General features: G+C 45.5%; 2 protein-coding genes and 1 long non-coding RNA gene across 3 annotated transcripts; 1 reads left to right on the top strand and 2 right to left on the bottom strand.

Annotated features, from left to right (window-relative positions):
• Nucleotides 1-2,253: 2,253 nt before the first annotated feature.
• Nucleotides 2,254-16,614, bottom strand: LOC121609616 (protein Atg16l2). The gene is made up of 18 exons (XM_041941294.1): nucleotides 16,297-16,614; nucleotides 13,977-14,034; nucleotides 13,786-13,864; nucleotides 13,352-13,425; nucleotides 12,722-12,973; nucleotides 12,566-12,631; nucleotides 12,049-12,138; nucleotides 11,837-11,890; nucleotides 11,626-11,731; nucleotides 10,167-10,272; nucleotides 10,016-10,086; nucleotides 9,860-9,931; nucleotides 9,378-9,498; nucleotides 9,175-9,280; nucleotides 6,201-6,353; nucleotides 6,069-6,116; nucleotides 3,715-3,816; nucleotides 2,254-2,888 (listed from the first exon to the last, which is right to left on the bottom strand). The coding sequence occupies exons 1-18, from the start codon at nucleotides 16,484-16,486 to the stop codon at nucleotides 2,795-2,797; spliced, it is 1,842 nt and encodes a 613-aa protein (XP_041797228.1). The 5' UTR covers nucleotides 16,487-16,614; the 3' UTR covers nucleotides 2,254-2,794.
• An 825-nt stretch (nucleotides 16,615-17,439) lies between these two features.
• Nucleotides 17,440-19,845, bottom strand: wdr74 (WD repeat domain 74). The gene is made up of 2 exons (XM_041941118.1): nucleotides 19,138-19,845; nucleotides 17,440-18,369 (listed from the first exon to the last, which is right to left on the bottom strand). The coding sequence occupies exons 1-2, from the start codon at nucleotides 19,744-19,746 to the stop codon at nucleotides 17,842-17,844; spliced, it is 1,137 nt and encodes a 378-aa protein (XP_041797052.1). The 5' UTR covers nucleotides 19,747-19,845; the 3' UTR covers nucleotides 17,440-17,841.
• On the top strand, nucleotides 19,732-21,585 carry LOC121609474. Its single transcript, XR_006006990.1, has 3 exons — nucleotides 19,732-20,439; nucleotides 20,905-20,975; nucleotides 21,261-21,585. It is a non-coding gene; the product is annotated as an uncharacterized LOC121609474 (long non-coding RNA).
• Nucleotides 21,586-24,932: the final 3,347 nt, after the last annotated feature.

The raw sequence follows: 24,932 nt of genomic DNA, 5'->3' as shown, positions 1-24,932 counted from the left end.
TACAAGCTATCGTAGCTTACAAGCTGTTAGCTTTATATCTGTCGCTTTCTGGCTTCACATGAAAAGCTGAGTAGAAAATATCTCTGCTGCGTTTCTTCACTGTGTAAATGGATTCACTGAACGTTCTCATGATCAAAGTTTAATGCAGAAAGCTTTCAGGAAGCAGCTTCTCACGACGCCACAGTTAAAATGACGTTCAGACGTGTCGGGCTGCAGCTCAGATCAGCTGATCAGAGATCATTTGTGGGGGAAGAAGCTCCACTCTATCACACTGCTGTGCGACCAAAGTGTTTCTGTAGTTCAACAACAGATCTTGCTGATCTCAGGTCAGTTAAACTTAGATCCATAAGAGATCAAAACATTAAACCCATCAGTGTCGTAGTTTTGAATCGGGACCTTCAGTATTTGGATCAAGGAGCTCATGAAAAAATAAACTGTCAGATTTAGTTATTTTAGTGGATCAGATACACTCGTCTTCAGTCAACACTGAGGTAAATACAGGCATCAGATCAGACTCAGGTTCAGCAGAAAATCAATACTGAAGGACCTGGATCGTGATACAGGCCAAAACAACTTGATTGAGTCTGCTTAATTATTTATATAACAATACAATTATTAGTTTTGATTCAGTATTTTTTTGCACTTCAGTCAACAGCTGTTGCTTAAAGTCACTTTTATCTCTAAATGTGTGTCAGCATGTAGATTAACTCCACATGTGTGCTGGATCCAATAATCATTCACTTGCTGGTTCAGAAGTGGAAGCAGTTTCATGTGAATAAGAAGCAGGTGTTTGTTCAGAAACTGAAGCCTGAAATGTTGAGCTCTGGTGGCCTCGTTGAGCACTTTCACTAAATGAGGCAACAATCAACAGATCACATCAGATGCTACAGCAGCTCATGTAAATGGGTGGAAATCGGCCTGTTTCATGTCAATATGTCGACTCCATCAGAGCCTCCGGCCGTCAGTTTTTCTCTTTGAAGCTGTTGACTTCATTCTTCAAAGCCGAGGGGCCAAACAGGATTAAAGCAGACGTCTTTCAAATGTAAATCCACCGCTGAGAGCTGCAGCGCTGCATCTGGAGAGCTGTGATTCACTTTGGTACACTGAAAAACCTCCTAGTTATCAAGTCGACTTTTTCATTTTCCTAAAAAACATGAAACAATCTGCTGATGTAATGACAGGAGGAAGAACTAATGACCTGACTCTATGATCTTCCTCCTCATCAGGCCAGTGCTGGACACAGCTGACTGTCCCTGGAGGGGTGAGGCTGGATTTGGCTGACATTTCTACAAAAAAATTGAGTTCTGGCACAAATTCTTCTTCTTCTTCCAAAGATGAATGAAGACGGAGAAAAGGCTGAACAGGTCAAACCTCCTGCAGCACTTTTTTAAAATAAAGACCAACTTCAGACCAGTTCCAGGTCCAGGTTGTGACATTAATATGGGTCATCATATGTGTTGCATTACATTTACAAAAAAACATTTAAATAAGATGGATATGGATATGAAGTAAAAACATTTCAGAAAGGTTAAAAATATATAAAAGACAACCAATCACCATCATGACGTATCAGAGTTCTTAAATATTTCCAAATGCCATCTTTATCTATGTTGTGTTGTTTATGCATCTCATAACTGTTTCTCTTTTTATTTGAAATGAAGTTTTATATTTTTACGTTGGAATGAATATACATAAAGTACACTGGAAATGTACTTTGAATGAAGTCCATCTAAAAAGGGTGAAGACCTTCTCTTTGGACACGTCTCCAGTCAATGAACCAGTGTGTCCATTGCTGGACCATCCATCAGTGTGTGTATGACTGCATGTGTTCCATCAGTGTGTGTATAACTCCATGTGTTCCATCAGTGTGTGTATAACTCCATGTGTTCCATCAGTGTGTGTATGACTGCATGTGTTCCATCAGTGTGTGTATAACTCCATGTGTTCCATCAGTGTGTGTATAACTCCATGTGTTCCATCAGTGTGTGTATGACTGCATGTGTTCCATCAGTGTGTGTATGACTCCATGTGTTCCATCAGTGTGTGTATAACTCCATGTGTTCCATCAGTGTGTGTATAACTGCATGTGTTCCATCAGTGTGTGTATAACTCCATGTGTTCCATCAGTGTGTGTACGAGTGCATGTGTTCCATCAGTGTGTGTATGACTGCATGTGTTCCATCAGTGTGTGTATGACTGCATGTGTTCCATCAGTGTGTGTATAACTGCATGTGTTCCATCAGTGTGTGTATAACTCCATGTGTTCCATCAGTGTGTGTATGAGTGCATGTGTTCCATCAGTGTGTGTATGACTGCATGTGTTCCATCAGTGTGTGTATAACTCCATGTGTTCCATCAGTGTGTGTATGACTGCATGTGTTTCCTACATGCTTTAACCCTTTTTAACACTCTTCCTTTCGAAGTGTTTGTGCTGTGCTGTGTGACGATCCTGATGAAGGTCACAGGCTGCAACACGTCACTGTGGAAGGTTTCAAACATGACGGGAATGTTTCCATGTTTGGGTCGCAGGTTTGACAGCTGTTACAGTCAGTAAAAAGTCAGTAACCCTAACCCTTGTTTTCCTCTGTATTTATGCTCCACACTTATGTTATAAAATGCAAATGAAAAAAGGCAGCGAGCAAAATGTTTTCAATCCCTTCTGTCCAATCAACAAACAGCTTAAAAAAACACAAATGTTCCCTTTGACAGATCTCAGACCAGTTTGCTTTTTAAGGTGAGGTGTGTAGTGTGGGGTGTTGCTGTGACAACATGACCTCTTAGTGGATTGGCTGTTTCAAATGTCACTCCAGAGGACGGCCAGCCTGCTCTTATCCACACTGACGACGTATTCACCGGAGAAAGACCAGGACACGGCACTAATGGACGAACTAAAGAGAGACAGGAGAGGCCATATTAAAGGAACACTACAGCACTTATCGTAGGCAAATCATTTTTGTTCTATGACTTCGATAACTCATGGGGTCCCTCAGGAAATCGTCCTGGGGCCACTGCGTTTTCTAGTAGACCTTTTTTTGGATCCATACGAACACTTAATCATTTAGTTGGTCATTAAACTCTTTTTCTGCAATCTCTGTGTTATTTATAGTAAAATAACTATTAATTTATCAGGTAGAGACAAGCTGAGAAAGACAGTTTAAAGTGCTGATGTGGGGCCTTAATACAAAATCTTATTTACGTATGTCAGCAGACCATAAAACATTTTACACTCTAAATAATTAGTGGTTTACAGACACTTTAACTAAATATTATTACCAACATTTCAACCTTGAACTGCTCTATAAAATATTTTGAGTGATTATCACTAATGATCTATGCATTTCTACAGTTGCCTGTCATTTTACTTTTTACATCTTTGTTAAATAGATGAAGTGAGACTCAGAGCTCAGTTTATGCTGACATAAAGGAAGCCATGCATGCATGAGGAGGGTTTGAAAGCTGCTACGCAGACAAATATAAGTGCATAGAAAGTCTGTAAAAATGAACCAAAATGAAGTTACGTTAGTAAACAATGTAGGAAATCTTGCTTTTGTCTGTCTTTATTAAGTCCTGGAGTTCCTCAGGGAATCATCCTGGGCCTCTCATCTTTCTATTAACTCTCATAAAAACAAATAAAATAAAATCTTCCCAAACTCACTTTGTTGTGACTGATTGATTCATGTATTGATCAGCTGATCACTGTCTTCGGTTGGTTACCTGTGTTTGTCGGCCAGGCAGGTCTCCAGGTTGCCAGTAGAGACATTCCAGATATAAACGGCACCGTCTGCTGATCCAGCCGCGAGAAAGGAACCATCTGGACTGTTGAGAGAGAATGCTCGGTTAGACTGAAGGTGAACTGTTCTAACAGGGTCACATATGGAACCTGAACCATGGAGGATCCTGGAATAGTTGAAGTTCTGCGAAACTGAAACCAGTAGGTCACATCAAAGTAGTGTCTCTGGTTGGGCTCAGGATTCAAGTTAGAACACAGACATTGTTCAGAACAACAGACATTACCAGTTGGGTTTAGTCATGTCAGGCCTTAGAGATGTGTGAGTTAGGTCATTGCTGTACAAGTCACAAATACATTTTGGTTCCCGAGTGAAGTTCAAGACTATCAGGTCTCATGTAAGAACCTGTAAGTCATAAGTGAAGTCCTAATTCAACATCAACAAGTCCCAAGTCTAGACTAACAAGTCCCAAGTACAGTCCCAATTCCAGACCAACAAGTGTGTCATTGTAAATACTGTGAGGCGGCAAACACTCTCAGAACTGAACAAATGTGGAAAATAAAAAAACAAAAATGAGGAACTGAAGTTAGTTTCAATGGAAGGAAACGGTCTTTAATATGTGACAAATTCATTCAAAGAAATACACAACTGCTCACGCTTCACAGTCTGACTTCTTTACAATCGCAGCTTCTTTCCTTTCAGAGAGCTGATACCTACAGACGTCACTGACTCAGAACGTCTGCGTTCTCATTTCATGGTTCTGAATGACCAAACTGACAGTAACTCCTGTCCTGTGGACATCAACATGTTGACACCTCCTGCATCTGACTGAGAGGATTTGTGATGATTGTGCAGCTGTTTGTGATTGGCTGTATGAGGAACCTCAGGGAGAACCCAGCAGAGAACCCTGCCTGGCTGTGTGTGTGTGTGTTTGGGTAGAAACACATTTATATATTTAGTGTTTCTGTCAGAGAGCTGAACAGACATCCTGGTGCTGCTGTTGTCATGGAAACAGCAGAACATGAACCACGCAGCATCTCTCATCCTCCTTCTGTGTTCCTGTCAGTTTTCTGGTAGAACGTTGTTGAAGCACGTTGATCTCTACCTGAACATGAAATAAGCTGAATGAAACCGCTGACGTCAGCAGTAAAACAACAACAAGCACATCAAACATCAGAAACCTGAGTCTGCTCTCATCGTGGTGCCGCCACCGCCTCCTTTATTTCAGCCACTTACTGAGAACGTACACATGAACACATGATCTCAGAAGATGTCTGCGTGTTATTTTTTTTTAACTGACTTTTAATCAATCAGTAAGAAATCTGTGGAAACTAGTCAGAAAAGTCAAGCGTGTCTGTTTCTCTGCTGTAATGATGATGTGATGAAATTCAGATCAGGATATATTCATGGACACGTTTTGGATCTGAGTCCATGTTTTGGATTTGTTCTGGATGTTTCTAACCTGAATGTTGAAGCTTTGCAGCATCAGATCAATAATCATGAGCTCGTTAATCAGATTCTTGGGCCTCTTCACAGCAGGAGAAACTCATTAAAGATGCTCCGATCCAGCAAATTAAAGTGTCGTTACATCTGTGTGAAGGAGGTCATGATGTGCGCTGGGAGGAAACCCCCCCCCCCCCCCCCCCCGCTGTGGACGAACCGTGTCCACGTGCAGCAGTTCAGCAGGCGGGGGTCTCCTCTACCCTGAGCCCACTTCGGGACCTCGGCTGACTGTCTGAACGGGAAAATGATGGAAGACGTTTTGTTTGTCAGATTATTTGCTGTGATGGTGCAGACAGAGAACAGACTGCAGTGAGCGCTCAGATGTGTCTGAATGTCACTGCTCAGCTGGACTTCATCGTCTGACGGATGATTCTGTTTCTGTGGTAAAGACGTCGGCGGACACTTCGGCCTCGTCTTCACTCGATTTATTTATCTCCATCAAAACAGAAACTTCTGCAGGTTAAACTGAGCCGAACACGTTCATCACTGACTCTAACAGACTGCTAGCCTAGCAACACAGGCTACAAACAACCCATAATGCAACACTTCAAAAACAATATCTGATGTTGGGGACACATAATTGTCCTGTGCTGTGACTGACAGTAACACAGCTGTGAAAGAAAAAAGACTGTCCCACGTTTAGGCCTCCGTAGTTCTGTTATACTGTCAATCACTGATGAGGTCCGTGTTTGACGACTGATTCATCTATTAGTGGTGCACATCCCACCCGGCCTCAGGCTTTGTCCTCACATGGAGAAGCATAGAAAGTCTCTGTAGGCACACTGTGAGGTCAGGGGGTTACTGACAGGTGCAGGTAAACTGATGGGGCTGACTCACCTGATCACAGCTTTGGTGCTGTCGCTGCCACATTTAAAGCCGTCGGCCCTGACAGAAACAAACACGCGGAGTCAGCGAGCAACGTTTATAAGAAACACACCAACAAACTTTATTCAAGTGTGACGCCTCTACCTGAAGCACACGCGGTCGTTGCTCCGCCTCCTCAGGTCGACCAGCTGGAGGCAGTCGTCGCGGCAACAGCTGAGCAGCTGGCGATGATCGGAGCTGATGTCCAATGAGGTGACTTTCCCCTGAGCGGGAAGCTCCTGAACGCAGCTGACCGTCCTGGATAACAGAGCAGCTTTGTTTGAACACGGGACGGTGAGCGATCACTGGAAGGTCAGTGTTTGTTTCTGCTACCACTTCAAATCCTTTCAGGCTTCTCGAACAGCTCCACGACGTGTCATGTGTTTTCAGGCTTGATAAACAACTTTAAAATGTAAATGAAGTCAGTGGGATGTCTCATTTTCCTCATTGAATATTTCCACCTTGATCATTATCAGCTTGGACTGTGGACTGTGCTTTACGTTGTATTTATCGAACAGATACTGATTTCTTGTTCTGCACTCACGGTTGGTTGATCGGGGTGGAAGCTCTTCCTTTTCATCTTTTTCTGGATGAATAGCTTTACACTTGACCCTCGTTTGGTTTTAAATCTGCTTTCAGCTGCTATGATCTGTGCCGTGGTTAACTTTTCCACATCCTGTTCTTCAAGAATATGAATAAGTAATCCATTAAAAATAATAAATTCTGACAGATGAATTCAATAAAAAGATCATTACGATTGTTATTAACATCTGGCCAATCAGAGCTCATTGAATGATGTAAATGTCCAATCAGGTGCAGGGAGGGTTGATGCTAGTGTGTGACTGGTGGACAGAGCTGTCAATCATCAGCCTTGTTCAGAGTCTACAGGCAGAAGGAGGGGAGGGGGTTTTCTGTGGGCTGAGCTGTTGCTAGGTAACAGAGGGAGACGGAGAGTCACTGTGGCGACGGGAGGATGAATGAGAGGTGTCACAGGATCTAAATCACATCCATCAGTCAGACAGAGATAAGATTCTACTGCGGTTCTACTGTTTCCACTGACAGACGGGAGGAAGAGGAGAACACGATGCCATGACATCGATCTGTGACAGTCTGAAATGTGTTTCAGAGGAGTGAAAACACTCGATGTGTCTGTGCTGCTGTTCAGTTTACACCAAACCAGATCCAGTAGAGTCTGGTTCCCATGAGTCTACTGAAAGAAACTGAAGAGAAAGCATGGAGGGAGCCCAGCGATGAAGTGAAGGACGAAGCCACCATATGAGGCAGTAAAGCACCGAAGAACCAATTCAGTGACGTGGCGAAGGAATTAAGTGGTGATGCAACAAAGTTGTGAATAAATAAAGTGGTGATCCAGTGAAGAGGTGATGCAATGAAGTGGTGAAGGAGTGAAGTGGTGATGCAGTGAAGTGGTGAATGAGTGAAGTGGTGATGCAGTGATGTGGTGAAGTGGTGACACAATGAAGTGGTAAAGGAGGGAAGTGGTGATATAGTGTAGTGGTGAAGGAGTGAAGTGGTGATGCAATGAAGTGGTGAAGGAGGGAAGTGGTGATGCAGTGATGTGGTGAATATGTGAAGTGGTGATGCAGTGAAGTGGTGAAGGAGTGAAGTGGTGATGCAGTGATGTGGTGAAGGAGTGAAGTGGTGATGCAATGAAGTGGTGAAGGAGGGAAGTGGTGATGCAGTGATGTGGTGAATATGTGAAGTGGTGATGCAGTGAAGTGGTGAAGGAGGGAAGTGGTGATGCAGTGATGTGGTGAAGGAGTGAAGTGGTGATGCAATGAAGTGGTGAAGGAGGGAAGTGGTGACACAATGAAGTGGTGAAGGAGGGAAGTGGTGATGCAGTGATGTGGTGAATATGTGAAGTGGTGATGCAGTGAAGTGGTAAAGGAGTGAAGTGGTGATGCAGGGATGTGGTGAAGGAGTGAAGTGGTGATGCAGTGAAGTGGTGAAGGAGTGAAGTGGTGATGCAGGGATGTGGTGAAGGAGTGAAGTGGTGACACAATGAAGTGGTGAAGGAGGGAAGTGGTGATATAGTGTAGTGGTGAAGGAGTGAAGTGGTGATGCAATGAAGTGGTGAAGGAGTGAAGTGTGATGCAGTGATGTGGTGAAGGAGTGAAGTGGTGACACAATGAAGTGGTGAAGGAGTGAAGTGTGATGCAGTGATGTGGTGAAGGAGTGAAGTGTGATGCAGTGATGTGGTGAAGGAGTGAAGTGGTGACACAATGAAGTGGTGAAGGAGGGAAGTGGTGATATAGTGTAGTGGTGAAGGAGGGAAGTGGTGATATAGTGTAGTGGTGAAGGAGGGAAGTGGTGACACAATGAAGTGGTGAAGGAGGGAAGTGGTGATGCAGTGATGTGGTGAATATGTGAAGTGGTGATGCAGTGAAGTGGTAAAGGAGTGAAGTGGTGATGCAGGGATGTGGTGAAGGAGTGAAGTGGTGATGCAGTGAAGTGGTGAAGGAGTGAAGTGGTGATGCAGGGATGTGGTGAAAGAGTGAAGTGGTGACACAATGAAGTGGTGAAGGAGGGAAGTGGTGATATAGTGTAGTGGTGAAGGAGGGAAGTGGTGATATAGTGTAGTGGTGAAGGAGTGAAGTGGTGATGCAATGAAGTGGTGAAGGAGTGAAGTGTGATGCAGTGATATGGTAATGCAGTGAAGTGGTAAATACATGAAGTGGTCAAGGAAAGCGTAGTTGAATAAATTAAGTGTAGATTAATTAAAGTGGTGGAGAAATTATGTGGTAAAAAATTAAATGATAAAGACATGAAAATGTGAAGCAGTGAAGAAATGACGTGGTGATGGAATAATGTTGTAAAGAAGTGAAGTGATGAAAGAGTGAAGTGGTGAAGACATGTCGTGATGATATGGTGTTGTGGGTAAAAAAAATAGTGAAACGATCAAGATGTACAGTTTTGCATCAGTGAAGTGGTGAATATGTGAAGTGGTGATGCAGTGAATAAGTGAGGTTATGATACAGTCAAGCAGTAAATAAGTGAGGTGGTGAAGCAGTGAAGTGGTGAATACATGAAATGGTGAAGTGGTGTGGAAGTGCAGTCTTACCTGGTGTCCCAGACTCTGATCTTACAGTCGTAGTGTCCACTAATGATACAGTTCTCAGAACAGACCAGGTCACTACAATATGACGCCACCTCAGCTACCTGCACACCTGCAGAGGTAAGTCCACCTTAATCAGTCCCTAATCAGCCAGAAATCAGTTGTGAACCACACATGTGTCAGTCGGTTATCAGTGTTAACGGACTCACAGGCAGCTCTATGGAGGTCCCACAGTCTGATGGTTCTGTCAGCGCTACCCGTCACCACCTGATGAGGACAACTGCTGAACCTCGCTGCTGTCACCTTCCTGCTGTGACCTGTTAGAGTTAACTGAGACAGGTGAGACAGACAGGTGAGCCACAGAGAGAGAGAGACAGGTGAAACGGGTTAGACAGTTTCAGCTGTACCTTCACCAGCTGGGGGCGCTGTGAGCATGGAAACCGTATGAATGAATTACAGTGAATGAAAGACTCAAGCTGCAGTTCTTTTTTGAGAGTCAGCAGTTTTCTAAAACTGCACTCGAGTCCAAGTCTCAAGTCTACAGGTCTGAGCATGATTCAGAGAAGCTGATCATGTGACTCCTCATGAGGTGAAAATAAATGAAAACAATCATCAATCATTGATCATCAACGTAAAGCGGTGAAATGTGGAAACATTTCTATGGAGTTTGGCTGCGGTTTGTCACGGTTACCTTGGGAACGGACTCGTCCCGCTGCCACAACAAGGCCGACTTGTCATACGAGGCCGCGAGGATCCTCAAGCCCTGAAGAGGGTCCACAGAAACCACATCAGACAGAGCCAGGTACAGCACAAGGGTTTCAAGTTCAGGTTCAGGTGCTGCTTTTACCGTTTGGTTGAAGTCGATGCAGGTGATCCCCTCTGTGCTGCCGTCCAGAGTCGCTCTGTGAGTCAGCGAGCCTGATGACATCATCAGTGAGGTCACAGCTCCTCGTCACAAACATTAACAACAATAACGATAATGATAGTCCAGGACGTACCTGCTCTAACCTCCCACAGCTTGATGACTCTGTCTGTCCCTCCGGTGGCCAGCAGGTCTGAACCGGAGCTGAACCTCACAGCGTTGATGCCTTGCTCGTGGGCCTCCTGACAGACAGAACAGGAAGCAGTCACCACAAGCTCGTCACAGCAGGAACTGAAGGCTTGTTTACATTCACATTTCTCAGTGTTCATCACTGAGCTGAAACATGCTTCATTTTTAACTCAAAGACTTCAAAACAGTCCTGAATCGATAAAGAACAACATCAGCAGCACGTCTTCGCTCGCGGTCCGTCCCACGGCGGCCGCCAAACACACGTCGACTTCCTACAGAAGAAAACACCAACAGAGCGGAAACACAAGAAGAACCTCATACCAAGACCTCACAGAGACAGAACGCTGAAATGTGGTCGGACCTGCTTCTTTATGTGACTGATGGTGAACAGAGAGAGGCATGATGGGTAATGAGACGCAGACAAAGGAGCTCTTTATCCTGTGTGTGTGTGTGTGTGTGTGTGTGTGTGCTCAGCCTCTCTCTGACCTCACACTGCAGATACAAACCCTTCATTCAGAATGAACGATGTTAAAGATGAGACAAACTGATCAATCAGAAGGAATTTAACGATGAAAACTGATATTAACGAATGTGAATGTGAATATCTGCAGGTTCAGACCTGCAGTGTCCGTCACCTCCACAGGGGGGAGACGGGGGTTTGTGATGAAGAATCCCAGTACCACTAAACTCAATGATCTTTAACGAGCCGGTAAAACAACGTGCTCGTTAAGTGAACTTCTCAGTTAAAGAGACAAAAAAACAGGCGGTAAATAAAAAACAGCTGAAAAAAAGAACAACAAAACAACTCAACACAAAGATTTCTGCAGTCTGAAACACACAGGCTGAGAGAAGCTGCTGCAGCTGTACTGCAGCGTGTACTCAGTGTGTACTCAGTGTGTACTGCAGCGTGTACTCAGTGTGTGCTCCTGCGTGTACTGCAGCGTGTACTCAGTGTGTACTCAGCGTGTACTCAGCGTGTACTCAGTGTGTACTCAGTGTGTACTCAGCGTGTACTCAGCGTGTACTCAGCGTGTATTTAGTCTGTACTCATCATGTACTCAGTGTGTACTCAGCGTGTACTGCAGCATGTACTCAGCGTGTACTGCAGCGTGTACTCAGTGTGTACTCAGTGTGTACTGCAGCGTGTACTCAGCGTGTACTGCAGCGTGTACTCAGTGTGTACTCAGCGTGTACTCAGCGTGTACTCAGTGTGTACTCAGCGTGTACTCAGCGTGTATTCAGTGTGTACTCAGCGTGTATTCAGTGTGTACTCAGCGTGTACTCAGCGTGTACTCAGTGTGTACTCATCGTGTACTCAGTGTGTATTCAGCATGTACTCAGTGTGTACTCAGTGTGTACTCATCGTGTACTCAGTGTGTATTCAGCGTGTACTCAGCGTGTATTACCAGTACTTGTCGAGCTCTAACGGGGACTCTGGCTGACACACAGACCCCTACAGGACACATCAGATCCTCCTCCAGACTGCAGACTGAGTGGCCACGCCTCTTCCTCCTGACATCACAGAGTCACATGACCTTCAGGTTCACTGAGATAAATCTTTGTGATGGCGCCTCCTTCGTACGATCAAAGAGAAATAATGAGGACACGAGGACTCACTCGAAGAGCTCTCTGATGGAGGTGAGGATCCTCGGGGACGTAGCCGATGCTGATCTGAGAGAAATGAGAGACTGTGAGAAGATCCACTGACGTGGTTCTCTGCAGAACAAACGAGCAAAGGATCTGATGTCCAGCCTCCCTCCACCATGAGAGGACAAACATTAAGAGTGAAGCCATGACAACAGTGGTGAGTGTCGGTCTGTGTGGGGAACCTGAAGAGTCTGGCGTGGCCCCGCTCCGTGGACTCGTGGTGGTTTTCAGTCTTTGGAGATGTGGATCTGGAGGTCGGAGCGCTGGAAGAACTGAAACACAAAGCAGCACCGAGACACTGAAGACGTTCCCAGAGCCGAATCAGCACAGGAACAACCTGATGAAACTACCAAAATAAGAGCATGTGAAGTGACACGCTGTTCACATCTGTCCAGCTTTCAGGTCCACACGAGGCTTCTGGAACGTTCTCTTCCTCTTTCATCCCCAGAGAACAAACCTTCCCTTCACTGCAGGCAGGGGTGTCTGACAGCCGCTGATGTCATCTGTCATCCACCTTCCTCCACATTTTTATTTAAATATCCCAAAACATTCTTTTCTTGAAAAATTCAACATGTTCAGACCTTTTCATCAAAATATTCACTATTTTCTAAAAAACTATTCTTCGGCCCGCACTGCAGACACGACGTGAAGCCGATGTTTGAGAACTTCCTGTTAGAAATGAGGTCAGGTGGGTCTTACCTGTCCACGGTGACCTTTGACCTGGCGGCAGTCTGCAGCTCCTTCTGCAGGTTAGCTTGTCGAGCTCTGATGAAAACATACAGTAAGTGGTGGTGCGTTCAGGTACCGGTGTGATGAACAGGTGTGCTCAGGTGTGCTCAGGTGTGCTCAGGGTACCTGGATCTGCGTTCGTTGCGGCTGTTCATGCGCGCGGCGGCCTGTTGTTTCAGGTGGATCATGTCCTCCAGCAGGCGTCCTCCTCTGACGTTCTCCTCTCTGAGTCCCGTCTCCGCCCGTCTCTGTTGCTCCAGCAGGGCGTCATACTCCATCTTCAACGCCCCGTTTTCCCCCTGAACCCGCTCCACCCGCTCCCGCAGCTCCCGACGTGCATCAAACGTGCCCGCCAGCCGCCGCTCCACCTCCAGCAGTCTGATGACAGAGAGCAGCGTCAGCAGGGTTTAAAGGGCCAGTTCACACAAATGACTCCTAACTGTCTGTCGTCCCTCTAACAGTGTCTGATTGGCTCAGAAACCAGGAGAAAATATACAGAAAATACTACAACAGTACAGTTTAAGTACTTTAAGACAGTATTTTGAGGAAAGGGAAGAAATATTTGGGAATGTTTGGAGAAATTAGTCTGAAGCTTTGAAAACAGGTCAGAAGGAGCGTTTCCACGTTGTTCATAGAGCGTCTGCCATTACAAACACCTGGTTACACTGAACCAATCAGCTGTGACCGGTTTACGTGAGCTCCTCATCACGGCTGACAGGTCAGCAGAAGGCTCAGGTGTGTGTTTGTGTGACTCACCTGGAATGTTGCTCCTCCAGAACACATTCTTTGATTTTAATCTGCTGCTGCAGCTCCACCACCTGATAGGCTAACTGAAACCATAGAAGAAGAGCGAGGAGGACCCACCGATGAGGTCATGTGATTCTGATTCAACGTCAACACTTTATATCCAGAACTGTCCTTTAGTGGTCCTGTTTCCACCAGTCCTACAGGCTGTACACACTGCACACGTCCCCGGTACCAGTACCCAAACTACTGCTGTACCAGTACCCAAACTACTGCTGTACAAGTACCCAAACTACTGCTGTACCAGTACCCAAACTACTGCTGCACCAGAATCCAAACTACTGCTGTACCAGTACACTGGCTGTGCACTTCAGCAGCAGATTCAACATGACATTGTGTCAACATTAATGACCAGGTGTTCCTCCGCAGGTGACAGGTGTCAGTACCTCTCCTGTAGTTTTCTTCAGCTGGTTGTTCCGGTGAAGCAGAGAGGAGATGGAGCTGCTGCTGTCAGAGGAGGGCAGTCTGGATGCACAAAACAAACACACTCTCAGCATCATCATCATCATCATCACACAATGAATTCCATCAGGTGTCTCAGGTGTGTTCACCTACAGACAGACCGCAGGTGAGTTACCTGATGGAGCAGCTCAGTATTCCTTTGGCCAGACTGGTTTTGTCCAGCAGCTGAGTGTCTGAAAGCAGAGAGACTCTGATCAGTGGAGCCACCAGGAGGAAGCTGGTCCTGGTTTCTACCTGACCGGGACTTTGTGTCGATGGTTTCAACACCTGTGCTGCTGGAAAATTCAACACAGTATTTGGGGGAATGATCCCACAGGAATCCTTCAGATTTCAAGGATAAAGTCAAATTATTAGAAGAAAGTTTGGATATTTGACAAACAGAACAAACAGACGTTCTCAGAAGAACTGCAACCAAAACAGATAAACATGCAAGGGACAACTGGAAAACTGAGGAAATGAGGTGCTCGACTAGCTAGCATGCTAGCTGACCGTTAACAACAGGGGTGAGATATGCTAACGTTAGCTACAGAGCTAACAACAGAGTCAAAAATAATTAAAGAAACGGTCATTTCTGCTGTTGCATCTGTTCACAGCTCTGCCACAGACAGAAACTCAAACCAAACTCCATTCAAAATCTGACGAGTTCAAGATTTCTGCTTATTTCTTTCAAGTCTTTTCAAAGTATTTGTCTGAGACCATCATTTTAATTTTATGACTTTCTTACTTATCTGGCTTCTTTAGGTCACACCTGCTCTTTTAGGTGAAATATCTGACACTGTTAGCAGTTTATCACCTGCAGCATCACATACCTGCTTCAGGCAGCGGTGGACCTGACTACCTGCTGAGGTATCCTGCAAATATCTGACCACATAATGTGTTCACGGTGTGTTAATGGTGTTGACTGTGTATGAACTAACTGTTGGCCTACTGGCTGTAATTAACCCGCAGCTTTAGCGGTCTCCAGTCAGAGCAGAAGACAACAAGGTGTCATGATGTCAACTGACTGTGACACCGACTCACAGTCTGCAGACGATCCACCAGCAGCAGACTGACGATCCGTCACAGATGAGTCACTGCACGGAGGAAGTGGAACAACATGCGGCTTAGTTTTCTGACGGCCAACAAAAGAAAGGAACTTGTTGTTCACTGCAAATAGTTTCTGACTTCAGTGATCAAGTAGAAGCTTTTCAGGAGTCCAAAACATAAGGGGCATCAAGTGAAGAGACCATCACCTAACCCTAACCCTGACCCAAACCCTGACCCTGACCCTGACCCTGACCATCTGGGTTTGGTTCTGACTGCAGTAGAAGCTTTAGCATTGGAGTCTTTTAGCGGTTTGCATTGTGTTTTCTTTAGATCTGGTTTAAATCAGTGTCCTGATGCTTCAGGGTTACTGCCCTCTGTGACCACGTAGCTTCATGCAACTTCCAACAGCACACCTGAGACAACGTGGACAGGTGTGGCACGGAGTCACGGTACAGTCGACAGACTTGGCTGGAGCTACAACCTGAGCTGACTCGGGAGATGATGGAGATGATGATGATGATGATGAAGCCACTTCAGTCATTCAGTGCTGGATGACACCCGTCAGGAGCTGAGCAGTAAACGAGGGAGAGATCCTCCATCCATCCGGTCAGGAAGCTGAGCTGAGTCTGATCCAGGCTTGTGTGAGCTGACAGGGATGAAGACCGAGTCTGCATGTACATAAATGATCTACGATGCAAACTGCGCTCGATCAAATGTAAGATCTGTGACTCCAGCGTAGAAACTCTCGATAAGAGCGTCTGTTAGCGCAGAGCATCAGAGCGCAAATCATGTTTCAGAAATGAAACGCGATGGAAGTTCCTGCAGTGATGCTTTATTTTTTCATTTCATTAAGTTTATTTTACATTTTTGTTTGTCCTGTCAGTAACTTTCATTTGCAAGACGTTCTCTCTGGGGGGTCATGACTCCGGACCCCCTGGCTGACTCCTCCACATGGTCTGACACACTGCTCCGGACACCAGAACTGACAATAAACACGGGTCTTAATTCCTGATCGAGTGTCGATGAAGGGCTTGAATGTGTTAATCTGGATTCTAACGTCATGTTAAATGTACCAGATTTCTAATTAGTCTTTTCTGTGATGTTTGTGTGGAGCTGCTGTGATGTAGGAAAAAGACCTGCCATCATCATCATCATCATCATGATCATGACAGCAGGCAGGACTCCTCTGAGCCCCCCTCCATTAATAAAGCCTGTTTTCTTTGAGAGCTGACTTCAGAGAAATCTCGATCTGAGTTTGTTATCTTTTAAAGTTTAATAAGCAGATTTTTGAATGGAGTTTGGTTCGCTCTGGTTTCCTGACATGACTCTAGAACACACCGGGTGTCCTGTAGACCCAGACTCTCTGGAACTGTGTGAAAACACGTTAAACCTGGACTTATCCGTCGTACAGAAGCGGATCAGGTCCTGGAACTTGGCGTGCTGGCTCAGGTCTCGGTGCTTCAGCTGACGGACGATGTGCCTCTTCCAGGTCTCCGCCGACCTGCCGCCGCCTCCCGGAGCCGGGACACGGCCGCCGCGCTGCGACCCTCCGGCTGGATCCGTCATGACTCTGCGGGTGTTGCCGGTCACAGCGGCCATGATGCCCGCGGCCCGGGCAGCTTCATGCCGTTTCCCCGCAGACAGACGCTCACAGACCGGCCTGATGTCACAGACGGCTCCGTGTCGGAGCTCCGCCTGGTTCACCCGCCGCCATGTTGGTCGCTCAGTTTCTTCTTCTCTGTTTGTTTTTCTTTATAACTTTTTTTTTCCGTGAGACTCGTCACTCCGAGGGGGCGGGGCTGAGGTTGGTGGCTCGTGCTGCCAGCTGCTTGTCCTCTCAGCCAATCACCGTCCGCCCTTCCTCTTCCTCTTCTGACTTCAGGAAAAAAAACAAAAAACACAACCACAGCCTGCGGCGGGACACCTGTTAACGTCATCGTTAACGTCATCAAAACTATTTTTTACCCGTTTTTAATTAAGTAGTAATTAAGTCATTTAATGGTGGATGTACGGAAACCCTGAAGTCCAAAAATGTTGTTTTTTTTTCAATGAAGTTTGGCTCAACTTCTGAAAACCTTTGTTGTATTGGTCACATAAAAAGTGGCGTTTGATTCATTATTTGACTCTTCTTGAGCACTAAATGGACCAATCACGTGCCTCCTACTCAGTCAGAGGAGCAGGTTGTTAAAAGGAGAGCGATGAAGAATATGAAGCATTATTACAGCAAATAGGACAAGAGAGGGACAGATTTCTAACCTAATATGCCAACATATTTAATAATAACACTCAGGAACTGGTTTTAGGTCTGCCACTGTCTCCTGATCAACACCAGTATCCAGGATTCTCAGAGACCACAATACAATTACAATAATTCTATAATTATTGTTCTTATTTAGGCCTCCATCTGCTGTTTGTGTTCTAAAAAGCTTCTGTAAGAGTAAACTTCTGCACTGTGAGAATTAATAAAGTCTGATGGCTTTCTGCCTCCGTCTTCTGCTCAGAGTAACGTGAAAACCTGATCAGAAATAAAGTTCATAATGCTGGAAAAGACTGATTGTTATGACTTTATGTTGAGAACAGAGATTTCAGACATTAAATGCATCACAAACACATAAAAACCAGGACAGCTTTGGTTTAGACAGGACACAGTGATTTACTGTAGAAAAATAATATCTGACACAGATATCTGTCCTTGAACTCATCTTTTGTTACCTTCACTGTCACCTTCAGGCAGGAAAAAGTGATCAGATTATAAACAAAGAGAACTGCTCGTTAAATTAATATCAGTCATGAAACAACTGACAAGCTGTTTTAAAAAGAGAAAACACGTTTGTAGAGACAGTTTAGTCTCTGATCAACACACAGCTGAAAGATGGAGCTCTTATCTCCTATTTGTTCCAGTCTCACTGATGGCGCCCAAATGGCCCACACTCTGATCATACAGCAAACGCCCCTCAGTCTTGTTCTTTCTTTCTCTTCTTGCTCTTCTTCTTCTGAAGCTCTTCCTCCTCCTCTGGGTTTCTCTTTGGCCTCTCCTCCACCTGCTCCATGGTGTCCCACAGCTCGTCATCGTCTCCTTCCTCCTTCACCTCTGGAGGCCCCCCCTGGCCCGCCGCCCCCCCTCCGTCCTCCAAGTCTCGGCTGGCCAGCAGGACGCAATTGAGGCGAGACTTGAGATAGACTTTGTGCTGCAGTTTGCGGTCCTCCAGGCCGTGGATGCGAAGGAAGCGGTCCAGGCCACAGGACGCCACCACAGGCTGGGAGGGGTGGCACTGCAGCCCCCGCACGCCCCCCACCAGCCCCTTCAGACAGCCACGGACCAGACCTTTCCTCAGGTCCAGCACGGCAATCTGGCCGTGGGTGTTTCCCACCACCACTGCGTTACCAGCGGCGGGCAGAGACAGAGCGGTGAGCGGGTGCTCGCCATACTCCACCTCCAGGACGGGACGGCGCTGAGGGGACGAGGGGTCGAACACATGGACCTGATGGAGAACACAACGTTTAAGCTGCAGGACATTTTTAAACACTGGAAGACATGTGATCAGCTGTGGTGCGTTCACTGTCACCTCAGTGACGTCTGTTTCTTATCCTGAGCTGCTGCACATTCACAGTGGTGGAATAACTACTCAGACACTGTGTAAATACTCCTTTACAAGTAGTCATGAATTCAAAATACTATTTCAGTAACAAAAGTATCAAAAGTAAAAGTACTTGTTCTGCAGAATGGAGCCTATAGGTTCTGTTTTTATGTTATCGTTCTTATTGATTCATTAACATGTACGCAGTGATTTAATGCTGCAGCCGGTCAGTGTGGAGTTCATGTTAAAGGATTTGTATGTTTGATAGTTTAATCTATTAAATGTGCCAAACGTTTTCGTCTCTAAACTTTTACAGTTGGATAACTAAGACCTGCTTTTCACTGTTAACACAACCTGCAGACGCAAACAAGCTCAAAGCTTCAGGAAACATTAGCACCAGTCATTTAAAGCCCCTCAGTCAGTGACAGACTGGCAGCTTCCTGTCTGGGGGGCCTTTCTGTTTACTTCACTGAATGTCCCTGGACACCGATTTGTAGAGTCCATTTAAAATATCATAATTCAGGAATAAAAACTTTTTGGACCAGGTGCAAACTTGCCCACAGCGAAACAAACTTTAAAAGTGTCAGTTCTTGAATGGAGTTTGGTTTAAAGAACAGGAGATCTCATTTAAAACAGATTTTTCACACTTTTAGCACCACAATGGGAACACACCTGATGGTAACCTGTGCACGTGACCACCTTCTCGGAGTCCGGGATGAAGGCCATGTCCCTGACCCACTGCGGCCGCCGTAGATCCAGCCAGTCGTCCCTCAGGTTTTTTGCAGTGAACAGGGGCTTCTCCGGTCTCTCCAGGTCCCAGATCTTCAGCCCGTTCTCCTTCCCGCCGGTTGCGACTTTGTGTCGGTGTACCGGACTCTGCCGCATCCGGCACACGTTCTTCCCCGCGTCCAGCTCCGTCACGGCCTCGCTGCTGTCCTCCCTCCAGACCCGCAGCGTCCCGCACTCCACGCAGGTGACCAGCGCGGAGCCGCTCAGCACAGCGAGGCCGGTGAAGCAGCCCTCGGCGGGTTCTCCGTAGCGTCGGGTCTCGGTGAAGGCCCCCTTCTCGGTGCTGAAGGTCTTGACGGTTCCGTCCACGGAGCCGACCAGCAGCTCGCTCTCCGCCGGGTCCCCCCAACACAGCGCGCGGACCTCCTGGTCGCGGCTCAGGTGGCTCGTGTTGCAGAAGTTGAAGGCCTGTTTTCGGGACAAACTGACCCCCTTCAGGATACCGGTCTCCGAACCCAGCCACACGGAGCACAGTCGGCTCGTGTCCCCCATTCCACTGGACTGAAATGGACCTAAAAGCAGATACAAAACTGGATTCCAGCTGCTCAGGGTCCTGGTTCAGAACACGCGTCTTGGTGGGGAGGCTGTCGCGCGTTGATGGCGTCACTGTTTTCTAAAAACTTTATTGGCAACAAAGTAGTATTACACTACAAATAGAACGGGGGTGCCGAGGAAAATAAAACGAACACATCACAAAGAACAAGCAAACATAAAAAGATACGGAAGTTAAGAGAAGAAAGTGGATGCGACCTAAAACAACATCGAAGAAGTAACACTGCAAACCAACTGAACTCATCTGGAAATGTTTCTGAACAGAGAGAAAAAAAAGGATTTAGACCTCCAGGATAAGTTATTGAGCCTGGCTCAACCAATCCAAAACAACAGAGTTCAGGCTTAATTGGTTGCACAAACGCCAGGCCGGGATAAGTAGACACGGATTCATCAAGCCAGGTGAAACCAATCCTGGATAAGTTGCAGCACACAGCTCCTCAAATAGGGCCCGCAATCAGTCACAGATTCACTGATTCACCGTGGCAGCTCGTGCAGCAAACTTCCCCCCGTTGGAGCAGGAGATAATTATGGAGGCATATGAAGAGGTGAAAGACCAAATAAAAAAAAAGGAAACACCCTCACTGCCATAAAACGAGAGAAAGCGTGGCTAATCATTGCAGATCGCCTGAATGTGTAAGTATTGCACAAACACACTCACGACACACTGAAACCATCACAATTACAATCCAAATAGTTTATTAACCCACAAGAACCCGGACCCATTTCTGCTTTTAGGAACATTATGGGGAACATAAGACAGACTAAATAGACCACATATACACATTTCTGACCACCCCCTACTGTCCAACATCTCAAATGATGTGTCACATTGGGTGTTGAGAACTCAGATCGTTTCATGTTTTAGGAAAATTCAGACGTGTGACAGCTGTGTCACCGTGGGTTCTTCTGGGTTAACATCCCCAAAGACGTAGTTGTGTTCTGATTCTGAAACAGCTGGAACTACCAGTGAAACTGACTGCAGATGTGAGTGAAATCATGTAAATGCAGCTCCGTGTTTGCTCCTCATGCTCCTCTGTTGTTTCATTCATTATGTGTGTGTGTCCTTTGTTCATTTTTTATTTAATTTATTATTTTCAGATTAAACATGACAGGGCCCAAACGAACTTGGCAGCAACTCAAGATGAAGTACAAGAACATCCTGCAGAACGGTAAGTGCCCTGACAAATATTATGCATGTCCATACTCTGGACCCAGGGGGGGCCTGCTCACATCTTGTCTGTACTTATAGCAATTAAAAAAAACACCCACAAGCAAGGCACAGGGGATGGGTCACCACTAGCTGACCTAACCCCTCAGGTGCCCATGAGGGAGATTTTGTGAACGGGAAATCCTTTCACAGCATTAATGTTCAGGTGAACATGATTTTATGACATTAATGAACATTCTTGTGATGTGCATTGATCGGTTTAATCGTCTACATCTTATCATTTCAGATGGTCTGCAGTGCTGACTGCTGGGGGGCAGAGGGTTTGCCTGTGAGCCTTTTTGCCTCACACCTTGCGCAGACCCTCAGGGAGCACAGCAGGCATATAACAATGCCCGTGCCAGGACGAGGGCTCGGATCCAGATGACCTTTGGCCTCCTGAAGGCACGCTTCCAATGTCTGCACCATCTGAGGGTCGGTCCAGACAGAGCGTGCGATATTACTGTGGCTTGTGCTGTCCTCCATAATGTGGCCTGTCTGAGGAAGGAGAGGGCCCCCAGAGTGCCCTCAGATGACGACAGTGGTCGGCTGATCAGAGACCAATATGTTTTAAAGGATTTCAGTTAAAGTGCATTCTGTACATTTAAGTTGAATATGGCCTGCAGTAGCAGAGAGCTATTCATTTGGCCTATTGTTCTGTGTGTACAGGCCTGACGTTTGTCTGTTCATTTGTTCAGTATGGATTTGTCCTGCATTTATTCCAGCGTGCAGACATGCAGGGTGTTTTATATACAGACCTTTGAGAATGTGTATTTATTCTTGTGCTGAATAATCTGCTTTGATTCTGTGCTTTAATGTGTATTTTTATATTGATTCCTTTTTTTCGAACATGTAATAAAAAAACTAAGCAAACAGACAAAAAGTGATAATAATAAAAATAAAGAAGAAAAAAAGGTGTCACCCTCTTCAATTCATGTTGATCTCAGATCACATGAGTGAAAGGGAGTAGGAAGAAGTGTAAACTTATCAAACCCTACCCCTTCAGTACTATTACATTTTTATCAAAAAACTCATGACTGAAACATCCTGATTCATCCTCAACCTGTACATGATCCATATATTCAGCAATTACCGATAAATAACGTGCACAGTATGCAGACACTGACAGTTTCATTATGTATAGAAAAGTGTGATTCACAAACACACCCAAACACCTGTTAGTCATCACTATATCACACAATAATCAGTTCTTTATAACTTTTTAAACTGACTTATATTAGATATTTGTTTTCTCTACACACACTTTGTTCCATAGTTTTACTCCACAGATCGAAACACAAAAACTTTTTAATGTAGTGCCACTTTAAGAATCGTAACATTTAACTCACCCATTAATTTATAACATCCCTCTCTATCACAAACCGTTTCTGAACATCAGCTGGCAGTAAGTTATTCTTTGCTTTATACATTACTTGCATATATATATATATAATATATGATTGAAATTACTGATCACAAATGTTTAAATAATGACAGTGGGTCTCGTTGAATGTGTAGTGGGAGGTGGAATAAATATTGGTTTCCATTTGTGGTAACTGCTGACTGAGATAAGGGATGAGATTAAATAGATCCTGGAACTGAGCCTGGTCTGGAGCAGGCTAGCTCCACAGAATATATCTCCATGGTAACTTATATCAAAACATATCCCACTTCCCCTTATCCCACTTTTGTGCAACCAGATCAAGGATAAGTTGATCCAGGATAACCAACATATCCCGGATTAATCCCTTATCCTAGTTTTGTGGAACTGGCCCCTGGTCGTCGTGTCCATTAAAAGGGATTTGAGGTTTGTTAACTTTTTCAGCAATGTTTAACTTCCACAAACCCCACAAAATGTTAACTCTGTTTGCCTCTTTTGTCGTGGTGGTCCGTTACGCTGTTGTTGAGCCAAGTTTCCGTGAAAACATACACACAGCGCTCTCTGGGACTTCTGGGTTGTCCGCAGAAGGTGTAGGTAGTCCAGTTTATTGTCCAAAGAGCGTACGTTGGCCAGCATGATGGTGGGGATAGCTAGCTTGTGTGGGCTAGCTGCTAGCCTGGCTCGGATACCTCCGCGCTCACCCCGCTTCTGCTTCCTCTGACGCCGCTTGTGTCGCCTCCACTGCGGGCGAGGTGCAGGACTGGGGGTCGGTGTTGTAGCAGGCCTACACGGGGTTTGACTTGTGAGAACTAGTCCTGTCGACATTTAGCAGAAACTCCCGCTTGTACTTGTGTTTGTAGACAGGTAGACGCGACGAGGACGAACAAAAACACGAAAAAACACGAAAAACACAAAAACTCTGTCACAATGAGAGAGAGATGATTTAATATCAGAATAATATGCGAGGACAATTAGGTCTGAACTCAGTTGAACACTGTGAGAGCGATATGTTTGAGAAAGCTTTTCAACACCATCATCAAAATCAAATGAGGAAATATCTGATGGAGGCCCACAGCCGACCAACATTAAGACGCTCATAGCTTCACAGCCTCTTGTACAGTTTTAAATCTACAGATTCATGAATCAGAAGATGAACCTGTTTTCATTCAATCCTGAAATGCTGACTTTGTGGGCTCTATTTTGGAGACGTGGTGCAGATCACAGCCAGGAGCACGATGCCAGATGCAGTTTTTGAACTTTCGTGGCTCTGCTCGGCCCGGCTCACCTGGTGCGCCTGTACTGCACTTGTACACGGGGTGACTTCAGAAAGAAGACAGAATCATACATTATAGGTGAGCGTGTTGGTGAGGCTCTGACAGTTATGCCCCTCAGCTCAACCCATTCAAAGTATACAACCCCCACTGTTTGTATTTCCTGTTTTTTTGGTGGAGTGGGGGCCCAACATGAGCAGTGAGTCAACAGCAGACGGTGCTGATGTCAGGGTGTATGTGGTCAATCTGCAGCCTTTATTACATCATATGAAATGACAAACTTTTACTTCTGAGGACTTTCTATGACTCTGTGGTTGCATCTGCAGTCTTTTACCCAGTCAGCTGGGGGCTGCGGAGCTCTGAGAGGGACAGAAACAGTCCCGGACTGCCCTCTGTAGTCAAAAATTTTCATTTATGTACATATATATAGTCTACTTTTCTTTATCTCTGTTGCTGTTTTTCTTCCCACTGCTATCACATGCTGCTGTAATGCTCAAATTCCGCGGCTGGGGATAAATAAAGTTTTATCTTTTCTTTTCTTGTCTTATTTTTCACATATCTGTACGTTCAAGAACTACAGGCTTTCAAAAATTCACCGTCAAATCTGAAGAAACATATCGAGGTCAGCAGAGCTCTTGCTATTCTAAGTTATTGTCTCAGGCTTATACATGTTAGCCAAGGTTATACTAATTTTGGTTATCTGTCAGGTTGCGGACCAGCACTGTCCAGTCAACTGATGCCAAACACCGCTGTACATTTTCTTCTGAGCTCTTTAGCAGTGAAAGGTGTGGTCAGTCTGGGCCCACAGCTTTCAGCACCACCCCGCTCCGTCATCGGTTTTCCAGACAGATTAAAAGCCACAGCGCCACCTGCTGTCTGTTATATGTCACCAGCTGTTCACTGACGGTGCACTGACAAGTGAGTGAGAATGAGATGCACAGCTCCAAAAATGAGAAATGATTATGTGGCGGAGAGCGTTTCTATTGAACCTGTGGGTAATCTGTATCTGGTTTTGAAAAAAAGATTTTCTCTTTGTCAGGATATGTTCAAGGTCGATTCAAAATAAGTGTGGCTGGGAGCAGATACGCATGTACGGGTGTAGTAACATTGTTTCCCCTGGTTTCAGGGACTGCTGTTAAAGAAACTGTATTATTAACTGCATTCAGATCATTTGGAACATTATCATCTTTTCGACCACCTGTTTCATGTTTGTAGAACCAGATCTTAATTTGAGATACGAGCGTTTCATAATTTCAGTATTTTGCACAGC

This window comes from Chelmon rostratus, chromosome 7 (genome assembly GCF_017976325.1).
Source record: "Chelmon rostratus isolate fCheRos1 chromosome 7, fCheRos1.pri, whole genome shotgun sequence".
NCBI lineage: Eukaryota > Metazoa > Chordata > Actinopteri > Chaetodontiformes > Chaetodontidae > Chelmon > Chelmon rostratus.
Note: the sequence above shows the minus strand (reverse complement) of the source record. Positions and strands in the feature narration are given on the sequence as shown.

Bases quoted from the DNA above. Each gene is read 5' to 3' on its own strand.
- wdr74 (XM_041941118.1), bottom strand. From the start codon at position 19,746: ATGGGGGACACGAGCCGACTGTGCTCCGTGTGGCTGGGTTCGGAGACC. The intron at 18,370-19,137 runs GTGTGTTCCCAT...GTTCTCCATCAG, and splicing joins CGTGCACAGGTTACCATCAG to GTCCATGTGTTCGACCCCTC.
- LOC121609616 (XM_041941294.1), bottom strand. From the start codon at position 16,486: ATGGCCGCTGTGACCGGCAACACCCGCAGAGTCATGACGGATCCAGCC. The intron at 13,426-13,785 runs GTACTGACACCT...CTATGGTTTCAG, and splicing joins TGAAGAAAACTACAGGAGAG to TTAGCCTATCAGGTGGTGGA. The intron at 2,889-3,714 runs GTAACCAACCGA...GTCTCTCTTTAG, and splicing joins TGCCTGGCCGACAAACACAG to TTCGTCCATTAGTGCCGTGT.